The sequence below is a fragment of the Stegodyphus dumicola genome, chromosome 9 (genome assembly GCF_044657685.1).
Source record: "Stegodyphus dumicola isolate Sdum_Otavi_A_Nest chromosome 9, ASM4465768v1".
NCBI classification, from domain to species: domain Eukaryota; kingdom Metazoa; phylum Arthropoda; class Arachnida; order Araneae; family Eresidae; genus Stegodyphus; species Stegodyphus dumicola.
The window spans coordinates 130,178,556-130,192,691 of NC_140776.1; the positions used below are offsets into that span (position 1 = coordinate 130,178,556).

General features: G+C 27.7%; 1 protein-coding gene across 4 annotated transcripts in view; it reads left to right on the forward strand.

Moving 5' to 3' along the window:
• Positions 1–7,084, forward strand: part of LOC118202892 (dystrobrevin beta-like) — a 129,186-nt gene extending 122,102 nt beyond the window's left edge. For 3 of the 4 annotated variants that reach the window (XM_085824110.1, XM_085824112.1, XM_085824111.1), the window contains exon 17: positions 4,714–7,084. In XM_085824110.1, coding sequence (XP_085680236.1) covers positions 4,714–4,842 — 129 coding nt within the window. In that variant the 3' untranslated portion in view covers positions 4,843–7,084. Of the gene's footprint in view, positions 1–4,641 lie in introns of all 4 variants that reach the window. The other variant, XM_085824113.1, reaches the window with a different exon arrangement.
• Positions 7,085–14,136: the final 7,052 nt, after the last annotated feature.

Genomic DNA, 14,136 nt, shown 5'->3' on the forward strand with positions numbered 1-14,136 from the left:
GTTGGTAGGCTTAAAATAAATTAGTAATTTGAATCAAATTTAAATTACTTAATATATCTGTGTAAAAGTATAAGGTTGTTTCCCCCCTCATTGTATTGCATAAAATAAAATATAGTCTGGATTACATTTTATGTAATCTATATTACGTGTATTATGTAAAATATGTGTAATATAATTTACAGTAAAAGAAACATATACCTATATTTTTGTGAAAATATATATATATGAAAACACTTTTCTGTCACTAAAGAAGTATTGAAGTAAGAACACTGAGACATAGAAATGTAGAAATATTGTTTGACGTAGAAGGTAGATCCATACTGAAGAGGAAGAATTTTGATTGCATAGAATGCTAATCCATAATGAATAGGAAACTTGGCAGTCAAGGCAGTTTAAATTCCATTTTTATTTAAATTCACATTTATGGCCACGGTTTTCTTTGCACTCTAATTGTGCCTATTTTCCAGAACATTTACATTTTTCAATACTATTGTGATACGAAGAGAGCACAGCGTAATTGCTTCCAGGCAACAGAGAGGGTGAAGCTAAAAGTGATGCATTTATCCAATGTGGCAGCTCACCAAGAGGAAGGTTTTGGTTTAGGTTAGAAAAGTTTCAGTTCTGAGAGATTAAGTTCCAAATTAACTATGTTGTAAGTGTTATGCAAGCTCTAGAATAGATTTATCTAGAAATGACGTAGTCCAGAAATTTAAAAAATTGAGGAATTAAGAGGCTATAATTAAATTAAATTATAAATCTTATTTACATATTTTTTTATCTTGCATATATATATTTAATCTAATGTTAACTAGACTAGAAATATGCAGCTTTTAGATAAAGTGTTTACAAACTTTTTTTTTTAGTTCATAATTTTGATATTCAGTGGAAAAGGTTTTTTTTACCCCACTTATTAGTATCTTTGCCCAGTCAGTTAATTTTTTATGTGTTATTTTGCAAGTTGGTATTTTTTATTGTCTAGTTAGAATTTTTTATTTATTCTGTGATTCTGTTTATACATCTCGTCTACAAAAGTTTTTATTATTATTATTTCCACAACTCTTGGTCATAGACATATACTTTTAATTAATGTTTTAAATGGTGCAAAAATTCAGGTTTTGGCATTTTTCAATTTAAAGAAAGTAGTTTTGTAAAAATTACAAAATCTATCATTCTACACAGCTGCCCAGATAATATAGTGGTTGGGGAAGCCAACTATGATACTGAAGGGCCTGAATTCGAATCCTGGAGAAGGCATGGATGTAAATTGTCTATCTCCTTATAGGAGGTAATGGCAGCCACCCGTTAGGTGCCTCCATAATAAAATGACCACCACTTCTGACCTTAGTAGTGACGGAAACTTAAAAATGCCTAGTCCCTATCATATATATGTATATTTAATTTTACATCTTTCCAGTCCTTAGGAAAATTGTATACTCATCATAAAAATAAAACAGGAAAAGTTTGTCTCTCATACAACAAAAATTGACTGATATTCATTAAGAAAACACATAACATTTCTATGCAGATTAGTGTAAAAAAAAATTGAGCAGTATATATATATATATATATATATATATATTTTTTTTTTTTTTTTTTTTTTTTTTTTTTTTCCTCAGCAAAGGAGAGATAGAGTTTTACAGAATTTATGCTGTAAAAAAACACTGGCATGCTTCAGTATTGGCACTATCTCATAAAATTATTTGCATTAATTAAGAATGAAAAATATTTTTACTTGAATGAATTTTCTAAATCATTACTGGATTCTGATTATAAAGTAATAAAATTTGATCAGAATATTAATAACATATTTTTAGACTCTTAAAATAAATTCTATTATATAATATAATTAAACTCTTATAAATTCTTGTGCGAAAATTCTTTTGGTATACCATATGTAATAAAATTAAAATAAAGACACTAGTAAATCACAAAAGAATGTCATTGAATGGCATTTAAGGGGGGGAATATCAACCTGGAATTATACTAATTTATTTATTATATGACACCTCACTGCAAAATCAAGTTAAAAATATAAAAACATGAATTTTTGCATTATTTAAAACATTTTTGTAATAGGAGGCATGTGTCTATAACTAACATTTGCGAAAATAAAAGCCAGGTAAGAAATTTTGTAAACTTGGTGTATGAAACATGCCAGCGATTGCACAATGTACAAAAAATAAATAAATAAATAAGTAAAATAAAATAATGCCTACTAAAGTGTAGTTGCTTAAGTTTTTGTTGAAGAATGATTATAGTAAATGCTAAATGTGTTTAATATTTTTATTTGTATTCCCTACAAAATTACTTTTTGTATTCTGTTTTTCAGAATAATATTCTGTATAATTAGAAGGCTTTTGTTTATTCTTGTGGTTCTGCATAGATAGAGTGTGACAGTGACAGTGTTGCCACAAAAGAAGTAACAGCTCTAAAAGTTTTGTGTTACATAAATTTTTGTTGGTAAAAGTTTCAGTAGTTGCTAAATGTATTGTATCTTTTCTTCTTTCCAAATTTTCATGAAAATCTGGAAGATCATAGTAACATCATTATTTCAACAGCTTAGATTTTTGTTGGTGAATCTGATAATTTTTTGTCTTGATGTAGCTTGCGAAATGAAATTCCATTTGAATAGAGTCTTGTCTAGAATATTAGGTGCACAAAGCTATTCTCATACCTTGTAAAAAGACACAGCTGACTGACAGTATGAAAACAGAGTGGTATTTCAGGAGCTCACTTAACAGCATTATGTTATAAATGTTCAGCTTTAATATTTTCAGTATGTTGTACAGTTTGAAGCGACATGCCAGACTATGAAACCATAATTTGAATCTACATCAAAGGATCAACTGCAAGTTTATAGCATAAATTCATCGTTCTCGGTTGTCTTAAAGTGTTCAAATTTACCTGCAGTATGTTTAATGATGGTTTTAGGAGATTCAAGATCTCAACTGTTAATCATTCAAAATAACCTTGAGATGATGATGCATAATAATAAATTATGAATGTGCTTTTTCTTTTCTTTCTATGGCTTTTCAATGAACAGCTAAATTTAAATAAAAACAATTAGAACCTGTATGCTGTAACTGCTGTAAAATTGTTTTTACATTTAGACATGATTATAACAATCCTCAAGCAAAACTTATTTGGATGCCTATGAAACGTGAACTTCAGATTGCACTTTTAGATACTTTTCTGTTAACTGGGTGCCACTAAGTGCAAAACACTGGCACGAAATCTAATTCGATAGCAGCAGCCCTGATGATACATAAAGCTTCATGGGGAAAAAAAGAACTTATAATAACAGTAATGTATCATATATTGCGTATTCAATGAAAGCTGAGCTATCTGGAAATGCTAAATGTTAAATAGGTTAACATTCCAGATAGTTGAATGTATAAAATTACAGGTCATAGTAGAAAACCAAATGAATGGAAGAAGCAGTAAATAATCCAAAATTATGAAAATTCGTTTTGATTCTTATCAACTGGAATATCAAAAGTCTATTACTAAAATTATGTAAGTTTCTTTTTGGGGGGATTGGGGGGGCAAGCATTTCAAGCATAAATGTTGACATATTTCATAAGCTTTAAAAATGGGCATTTTATCTGATTAGAAATCCTACTGAACCATTAAAGTTGGTGGAGACATTGCGAAATATGCAGTAATCATTCAAATGGATGTTTAAATGAACAAATTAATTATTTAGTTAGATAACCAAGAGATACAAGTTACATATGTACAAATGCTGCAAAAACATGATGTATGTTAATGGTTAGTAGGTGGGATTAGGATAAAAGCAGGTGTAACTATAGTTTTATACTTCAGGCTGTTAGAGAGTGCAAATGAAGTTTATACAAACATTAAAAGTACTTTCTTATAAAAATAATTTTTTTAAATATTCTTTTGGTTCTAAATCGATATTATATAACAGCTTAGTTCTTTCAGTAATAACTTCCTAGATATTGTCTTAAGGTGTGGTCAATAAAAATGTCACAAGAAATTGTGTGAGATTCCAAAACGTCCATGGAGTGAAGAAGATTGGCCTAAGCATGGTAGGATGTACCAGCTCCCTTTTATAAAGCCTGTAATAAAACCAAAGTGATAATCTTGTGACCGATTGTTTCATGAAGTCAAGCTTATCTCTTGGTGCTACGTGTTTGGTGACACTGTGCTGGATATTCTTTATGGTGATTTTGATAGATTTTTGTTTGCTTGCTTTTTTGGAAAGAGTAGGAGTTTTTAAAATTTTAAAATGTTCCAGTTACTTCTGCTTTCTGCTTAGTTGAATGCTGGTTAATTGGCCTTTTCCTTTATGTAATGTTTAATCTGCATTGCTTAATCTGTGGATGATACCGAATTTGTGCTCTGAGGTGAGTACCAACTCATTAACAGAAAAGTATTGCATTTTCAGTGCCACGCTCAGTATATTTAGATATTGTGTAATCTTGGTGTTAAATTAGAGCCGCTTATCTTGAATTTTGTTTGTTTAGTTATTTTATTCTGTTTTGCATATTATTTTTCATAATTTTAATTTTTTATTTATATAATTTTGGTTCTTTTTTAACTTTATTATTATTTGTTAATTTTATTTTATTATTTTCTTCCTCTTCTTTTTATTTGAATATTCTGTGCTTCAATCAGGGTCAAACTTTAGTCACCACATAAGCAACAACTTCGAGACTGTGTCCAGTATTCCGCTAATTCCCTTTGTAGGATCTGGATCTCTTCCAACATCATGCATCCCTGACTACCGATGACGAGAGCTACGTCCGCACTGATGACGATGAAGATGGAGGCAACACGGACTGGGAAGAAACCATGCGACGTTGGGTGAACCGTTAGAATACCTGCAGTTAAATCATTTCTACTGTGCTTCAACATCATATCATGAGACGAGGCAGCTAGCTCTTTCATCAGGTTCAAAAAGTGCCATACAAATGCATCATGGCCCACACATAACAAAATTTGTTCATCATGTAAAAATAAAATTGCAGAATTCTGCTTGTATAAATAATTTTGGCCCTTTGTATGCAGCTTTTTAATCATTCTATGATAACTGTCTTTCTTTTATTTTTTATAGAATTACTTGTCAAATGACTTTTTTGAGAACTGTTAAAAAAATTGATTTCTTAATTATAAATTATAGCTTTCACATGATTTAGGAGATGAATAACAGTTGTGATTTTGAGCAGTGGATTCACTATTCATTTGCATTTCATTTAAGTGAAAATATATGGTGTTATGAACATTTATCTATTTCTCTACCAATAAATTGGTATAAATTTTGATAATTTATTATTTAAACTCATTCATAGTAGCATTTTAAGTCTTCTTCAATTTTTTGAAGAAACACCAGCATTTTTGCATTTAAAATGTATTGTTATGTCACATGTAAACTTTTGTAAAGTCTTATGTTGCATATATCAATATAAACTGTACTTAACTTTAGTTTATTAAAGGTAGATTTTTTTAATTGCATTACAAGATAATTTTATATCAGTATTTTAATATCATGAAACATCCTAATCTTTATATACTTCTGAAAATGCTGAATGTTTTTCTTGTAATGCTATGTATCTTCTTCTTTTCCCCCCTAGTATTGCAAATTTTTCATTATATAAAAGGAATAACTTCTGTAATTGTAATGAATCACTGATACATAGTTTGTCATATTCTTCCTATTAAATGGTGAAAGTGTTGTATCTTATTATGTGATAGCCCCACAAGATACATAACAGAAATATTACTTAGTGATTTTAATCTCTTCTTACTATCATCTATTAATATGCATCACGTTGGGAAAATTTCAATCCTAAGAAAATATTCCGAATGCTGTCCTGCTATATTAGCCTTCATTAGATGATGAATTTCTAATTCATTTGAATTTGTTCCCTTCTGTCTTTACAAAAAAGACTTGATTTTATCATTCCTTCAATTCAGTCATCTATTTAATTTAAATGCATTAACTTTGCAGTTAATAATATTCACAACATTTTACAAACAGTACAAGTACATTGATGAAGTAAGTCTTCTCAGGGATACATATTAAAAATCGCATTTATATAGAGCTTCCAAACATATATATTTTTCTATTAAAGATGTGTGTAGATTTTACTTTCAAGGCAAACATTGTTTTATACATACTTTTTGTTAATTTTCTAAATGAACTGCTTTCATCAAAAGTTTATGAAAAAAAAAGCTGCTTAAAAATTTAAATATCCTTTAACCTAAATGAATTTTTTTTAAATACCATATGCATATGCAATAAATGTAAGTGATATTCACTGAATGTCTTTATTTTGTGAATAACGTATTACTTATATATGAAATGTGGAACTTGAATTTAGTACTTTAAAATCTCAAGTAAATGAATTTAGAAAACTTGAAAAAACAGATAAAAAGGATAGTTTATATACTTTAAAGAATTATATATAAACTTTATTATTAAACTTATTAATTTTAATGTATAGAAATGGTGCTATGTTATCTTATCATTTCAGTTTCACTCCCAAATGTTACCCTATTGTAGTATGTTCTTTTTGTTTTATTAATTTATTTTCCTCATATCCTATTGCTAAGATTTGTGTTAAGCAGAATAAAGTGTTGCTAAATACAGAAAAATTATCAACAACTGCTTTCATTTCAGTTTTATGCTTCATATCATACTCAATTGTTTCAAAATATAAGAAAAATTGAGCTTTTAAGGCTTCAAAATTATATTTTATTGATTGAATAATTTAACATATCATAATTTAAGAGTTAGATTAAAGTATGCAAGTATGTATGCAACTTTTCTCTGAAACTTCATTTGGAAAACTTTTGAGTTGTAGAATATTTACAAGATTATCAAATGATTCAAATCAGAGTTTTGAAAATGCTATAAATATGTCCTTAAGTTTGACTATATCAAAACGTCAGATTTAATTATCTGATAAGATTTCCACACCTTTGCTTTAAAAAAGTAAAACATATATATATACAGGGTGATTCTAAATTGTTTTTAAAAATTAAGAGAAGTGATAGTACTCATCCAGATAATCAATAATTACCATAGGACAGAGGGTCGCATTCCACTCTGAGAGGCAGAAAATAGGAATATTAGAATTCCAACCTTAACTTAAAGAGTGTTGGGAGAGCAAATCATCAAGACCAAAAGTTGCACAATCAGTTTAGTGAAAAACTCACAGAGAGTGCACAAAACGGATAAAACCGAAAACTTGGCGTTCAAGCGTTAATTCGAACTCAGACTTTGATGGAAACACTCAAATGGACATCTTTGGTTGGCAAGGTCTCAACCCTCACAAACAATTGCAACAAGTTAATTATCTAATCAAAGGCTGAATATTCTCAACTAACTCCAACTTCTGTATGCCGAGATTAGCATGAAAGGTTCACACTGTGTTCTGGCTGTCAGAACTTCGTGTCTCATAGAAGGGCACTTCAAGTAAAATGAGTGCAGCACAGTCCAAGAAAACACATCTTCTGTCCTGTATTCCCACACATCTTCTGTCCAGGAAGACAGGACAGAAGATGGCGAAGGCAAAGGAGTAAAAAACTGCTTACTTGATATTCGATATCACCTTGATACTTGATATCAAGGTAGCAGTTTTTTTCCCCTAATAGATAGTTTTTCCCTAAAAATTTAGATAATTAACTGGTTGCAATCATTTGTGATGATGAGACCTTGCCAACCAAAGATGTGCATTTGAGTGTTTGCCATCAAAGTCTGAGCTCGAATTAACACTCGAAAGCCTTGTTTCCGGTTTTATCTGTTTTGTGCACTCTCTGTGAGTTTTTCACTAAACTGATTGTGCAACTTTTGGTCTCGTTGATTTGCTCTCAACACTCTTGTAAGTTCAGGTTGGAATTCTAATATTCCTCTTTTCTGCCTCTCAGAGAGGAATGCGACCCTATGTTCTATGGTAATTATTGCTCATCTGGATGAATACTATTACCCTTCTTAAATTTATAATCACCCTGTATAATCATTATAGAATTATTTTGTGTTTTTTTATATTTCATATGCCAAAAAATTCATTTCTAATGAAAGTGGCTTTAGGAAATATGTAGAAATAGGCTGATTTTTAGCAGCTATATTCGTTTTATTACTTTCAATTCTTTATTGAAAAATAAATTCCCCCCACAAGACTTCTGTTAAGTATTTAAATTATTTTAATAAGTACAAAATAAATATGGGTAATATTTTTCTGTAATGAACTTTTAAAGCTTTTGCATGCAAACTTTATTAAAAAAATCAAAAAATTTATTTAAAATAGTGATATGTTACTGCTGCCTATTTCTTATGAAAACAAAGACCTTTGGAACTATTTTGAGATGTTAAAATGAAGTTTGAGATGAATGGAAAGGGTTAATTGCAGTTTTTGAAACTTATTTTTTGTCAGTAAGTAAACTGGTGCTGTGTAATTAAAAAAAAAATCATGGTTATTTTGCATTTTATTTTTATTTTCGTCACAGCTATTTTTAAGGTAGATTATTATTTTTAATCATTTACACATCAGACTTTTGTTAACATTTTATAGATTTTTGCTCATATATCAGTTTTTTTACGTATTAAAATGCTGCATACAATTTAGTTGTTATTTGTGTTCTATTTTATGCTGTGATAATGCTGCTATAAAATTGATCAAAGTGCTAATAATCTACAACGAAAATAAGTGTCTATTGAAATCCCGTCAAATTTTTACTATGTATAAATAAATAACAAAGCATTAAATACGGAACTTTTTGTGCTAAAAGGGCATTGTAGGAAATTAAATAGCAAATCTAATTAATGTTAATAAATAAAATGAGTATAAAATGTGAACATATCTTCTATTATGTTTTTACTTCTATTTTGAAAATCTTTTACCTTATTGTATTTTACATTTGTTTTCTGTAGAAAATCATCATAAATGCATATTGAAAGAAACTTATTAAGCAGAAGAATCATGTTTGTGTATTTGTTGTTTTAGTAGTCATTCAGATGACATGAAATGGATAACATTATTTATTGTTTGATTATTTTGATTTTTTATACAGATGTTTAACATGGTTAATACGAAACTTTTTGTGCTAAAGGGGCATTGTATGAAATTAAATACCAAATCTAATTAATGTTAATAAATAAAATGAGTATAAAATGTGAACATATCTTCTATTATGTTGTTACTTCTATTTTAAAAATCTTTTGCCTTCATTGTATTTTGCATTTGTTCTCTGTAGAAAATCATCATAAATGCATATTGCAAGAAACTTAAGCAGAAGAATCATGTTTGTGTATTTGTTGTTTTAGTAGTCATTCAGATGGCATGAAATGGATAACATTGTTTATTGTTTGATTATTTTAATTTTTTATACAGATGTTTAACATGGTTTTGTTGACATCTATTTGTCAACAAAAAAAAAAAAAAAAAAAAACTCTGAAATTAAAATTTAATTTTCTTTAAGGACATGAATATTTATGACTACTGTTACTTGTCATAATAAATATTTAAACCAGTACCTTCATTAAAAATATGTTATGCTTAAGCAATAAACCCAAATGATTGACTAAAGTATTCCAAATTTGGATAAAACTGAATCAAGATCACATGTAATTAATAATATTTATGTGCTTATGATTGCTATCTTATGTAACATTTTGCATTCTTCATTATCTCTTTTGTACTGGGATCAGTACTTTAAATCTCATTAATATCTGTCTTATCATTTTTGTTGGTCCATTTGGCATAAATCTGTAATTCATTTAATTGATTGGTAAAATGAATTGCTCAAATTTATGAACTGATATTTCAGTGTCTTTTTAACTACTGAAATTCATGTGATGGTTGTTCATCATTATAGTTTCTTAAAGCATTTAATAAAAGTTATCTTTTCTTCTTCTTCTTTTTTTTTTTTTTTTTTTTTTCAAGTATTCTTAATATCATAGATAAGTTATCTAAGATTCTAATATTTGTTTATTTTATGTTATAGTTTATCTTAGGTAAGCCATCTAAAGATTTTCACATTATTTATCTTTATGTTATAATATTACTGTATCTGCATTTTGTATCAGAACTTCAGTTTGCAGTTTTTAGATATGTACAATTGTGCTCTTTCTTGATTATTTTAAATTTTCTCCTGGTTGATGAGTTAAAATAATCAGGAAAAGCATAATTTAGGTATCATATTAAGAGTTTAGGTGTTTTATTTTAAACAAATTTTGAGAAAAAATTTCTAATATGTGCTTAACATTAACATAATGCATATATTCTGCTTTCACTATTTTTTTAATGGTAAATATTTTAAATTTACCTTTAAAAAATAGTGAAAGCAGAAACCTTATCTTAATATACTTGGAAAAGGGGCAAAATGTAAATAGCAATGTTTTCTCATCTGTTGTCAAAGATATAAAATATCAGGTGTTTTTATTATTAAATGTAAAATATTACGTTAAGAAAATTCTATGTATAATTTTCTTTTAAATTTTGTAAAAAATAAATTGCTTGATTTCTAAAGCTTTATTATTGCAGTTAAAAAAAATCATTGCAAATAAACATACAGCTGCCTATTTTGGTCTTCTGCGGAGTTGGTTTCTTGGAGAGGTAATGTTCTGTAATGATGTTTCCAGAAGCACTGGTCATTTTTAAAGCTGGTCTTCTTAGGGAGATGGAGACGTTAACTTTACCTTTCCTAAAATTCATTAAAAACAAACTGTGTAAAGACATTTATTACTAATGTTTTTTATACTTTACTAGAAAACCTTTTTTATTAACTTCTGCCATCGTAATTTATAGAATATTATATAATGTGAAATCATTTTAAAACTTACTTTCATTACTTTTTGGAAGGCTATTCAATTTCGCATGTTACGCTGCTAATCTGTTCCGTCATACATAAATGAATAAATGTACTGTTTTTTACAATTTCTGATACTTGTTGATTTAAATAATTTTGTAAATTTGTATAATACTTTTATCTGCTAAAAATAGAGGTATATTGTTACATTATTATTTTGGTATGCAAAAAGGAATCATATTAGAGATTTATCATTTTAGAGATTTTTTTTTTTTTTTTTTTTTTTTTCTAAGATGTTGGCAGTTTTTCAGTCAGGTTATTTTCATTTCTTTGTTCTTTTTCTAACGAAAGATAATTTTTATATCCAATAGAAAATCTTGTGAAATAGAGAAGGTTGTTTGTGTGAGCTGTAGAGAGTTTTTATCATATCATGTACATGATTTTGTGATGTAATCAAAGTGTTCAGTCCACCCAACTATGCAAATGGTAGCATTTTTGGGTGAGTTGCATGTTTGTCCTGTAGTTCATGGTGTGCAGATGTTTCTAACTTTGTGACACTTTCATTGTTCTTTTCTTTTTTGATATTGGTGAACTGAAAATCATTGACAGTAAATCTGAATATGTTTCCATTTGACTAATTACAGGTAGAATATCATAGAATTTTATTTTATTTTATTTTTAATAAATGCAGTAATTGGTTTCTTATTGGTCTTTTTACTGGAGATTGTCAACATAGCTCATGGAAAGCCTGAAGCACATCTCCCACCTTGTGTATGCTGCTGCATATATTTGTCATGTTGTATTTATAATTATTTTCGTAATGTCTACAGTTGACTTTGAAGTGTTACAGTGATAAAAAAAAGAGAAGGTTTAATTTATTGACTGATTACATATGTTAATGAAATTTTAATTTTATGAGATGTATTGAATAAGTATAAAACCCATTTGTTTCCTGTTTTTCCCCCTTTAGGTAGCGTTTTTGATTTTACATTTCACATAGAAATGCATATTTTATAAGGAAAATAAGTTAATTTCTCTGAATTACGTATAGAAACAGCAAGTCTTGAAATTGTTTATTTTGAAGTTTTGCCATATGTAAATGATTTTAAGTATCTACATTCATAGATTTATTATGTAAATTAAAGTGAGCATTAAAATTTTTTTGAAAATGTCTAAATTGCGAAAACTTTAAACACACTCATTAAAGATTCCAGGAAACTGTTAATTAATTTAAAATTCATAAACAAATAAATTTTTGTAATTGTGATTATATCAAAAATTACTTTTTTTTAAATACTCATGCATTTAGCCTGCTATGTTATTAATAATAATGATTAGTATTGCATTTCTAACTGTGTACATGGAATAGAAGTAAAAGTTTTAAAAGTAGAATTTGTAATAAGTATAAAAATTGAACCATAAGGATTATAATAAGTATAGTTATATTTTTTCTATGATTTTAAGTTAAAAAGTTAAGAATAAGAATAGTTATCTCATATTTTTTCTATGATTTTAAGTTTAGAATAAATAAAAATAAAAAGTTTACAATAAAGGAAAGTTTAGATGCTAGAATGAAAATTCAGAAATTTATTTTATGTGAAATGAAGCTAAAAATTTTAACATTATTCTTGAAAATGAAATTGAGAACTAGTTCCATATTGGGTTAATATTTTTTTTAGTAATACCTATAATATTAGTTTTGCTGGAGATGATTGGATTTTATTCAGTGATTAAGATAAAGAAAATACTAGAATTTTCATTTTATTATTTTTATTTATTTATTTATTTTTGAATCTTAATGCAACCTATCACTCTCCGAGTTTCATATGTCATGTTTATGATGCAAGTCAAATTATGGCAAAAGTAATTCATATGGTACCCTTTCAAAATAAGATAAAATTCCTTCCATAAATGGAAGGTTCCATTGTCAATTATCATTTTGCTTGTTCTTTTCTTATGATATTTTACTTATGTGGATATTTTTATAATTATTTTAGCACAAATTGTGCCTAACTTATGAGAATTACTAATACTAAAATCTTCTAGACATATGGAATTTTACTGAATTTACTAGCCTAATTTTCTTTAGCAGGTGCTCACAGAATGCATTTGCTTATTACTAATAACTCCTTTAATGAACTAAAATAAAGGATTATAATTAGTTAATATCTTGTACAAAGAATTAGTATAAACTATTATAGCAGTCCGTTTTTGTTCTGCTTGCAATGAAAGGAACACATAAAGTATGTTAATCCTTGTTTAAAGCTGATTGTATTTTATATTTTCAAATGCAGCAAGGAAATTATTATCATATTTTATTTGGCATTCTTTTCGCATATGTAATTATGTCAATAAATTAACTGTTACCTGTATATTATGTAAAATAGTCTAGAAAGGTCTGGAAGGTTTAGAAATATAAATGATAATGATTATTTTTTATTAATTCTTTCCATTTCGTTTAAATGTATTTATATTGTAGCTCATTTTATTTTTCCTCTTCCTTCTGTGTGTGTTTCATAGAATTCCAGTTTGCACACCAGTTCCATTGTAGTTCATTGACCAAGCACATTATCTATTTTTACATTCCTTACATCCAATGAGCACAAATTTGTATCAGCACTATAAAATATCGTATTTATTACACGCATGTATACAAGTAGTAGCTATAAAAGCAGTAGGGGTGTTAGAATGTTATATAAATTACACCTGTGGTTGTTTTTTATAGGGTTATTATTCATTCAGTCTCATTACTGGTTGTTTTTAATTGCATAAATTTTAATCTTGAACATTAAAATTATGTTATTTATTTCCTATTTAAATTATTTTAGATTTTTTTTTTTTTTTTTTTTTTTTTTTTGCCATTTTCAGTTCCTGAATTAAAATTGTTATTATTTTCTCTATGAAACAGTATTTCAGATAATTTTTTTCCTTTCTTTCTTTAATACTGTTTGGGATTTAGAATTGATTTTGATGAGAAATTGACTAAATATATTTTTAATTGAAATTTTATATTTTTGTTGTTGATTTTTTCCTTATTTGTGTAGTCCCCCCCCCCAGTCAATACGCACCATGTGTATAAAAGTCTTTATCCAGCTTCTGTTTTCACAATCGTTGAGTGCAGACATAAAATTACAGAAGTGTTTCAAATCATGCAATGCTCGTGTTTTGGTATTTATAAAATATATGTTACATTATTGGCCTTACATTGCTGCTGTCCCTAATTATATTTAGGATAACATTATACTCATTATAAAAAATAAAATGCAAACTATTTGACTTCCGTATGACCGAACTTGATCCAGATATTTCATTTCGAAGTTGGAGATTGTTTTCAGGGAGACAAATTAAACACCAAAATGT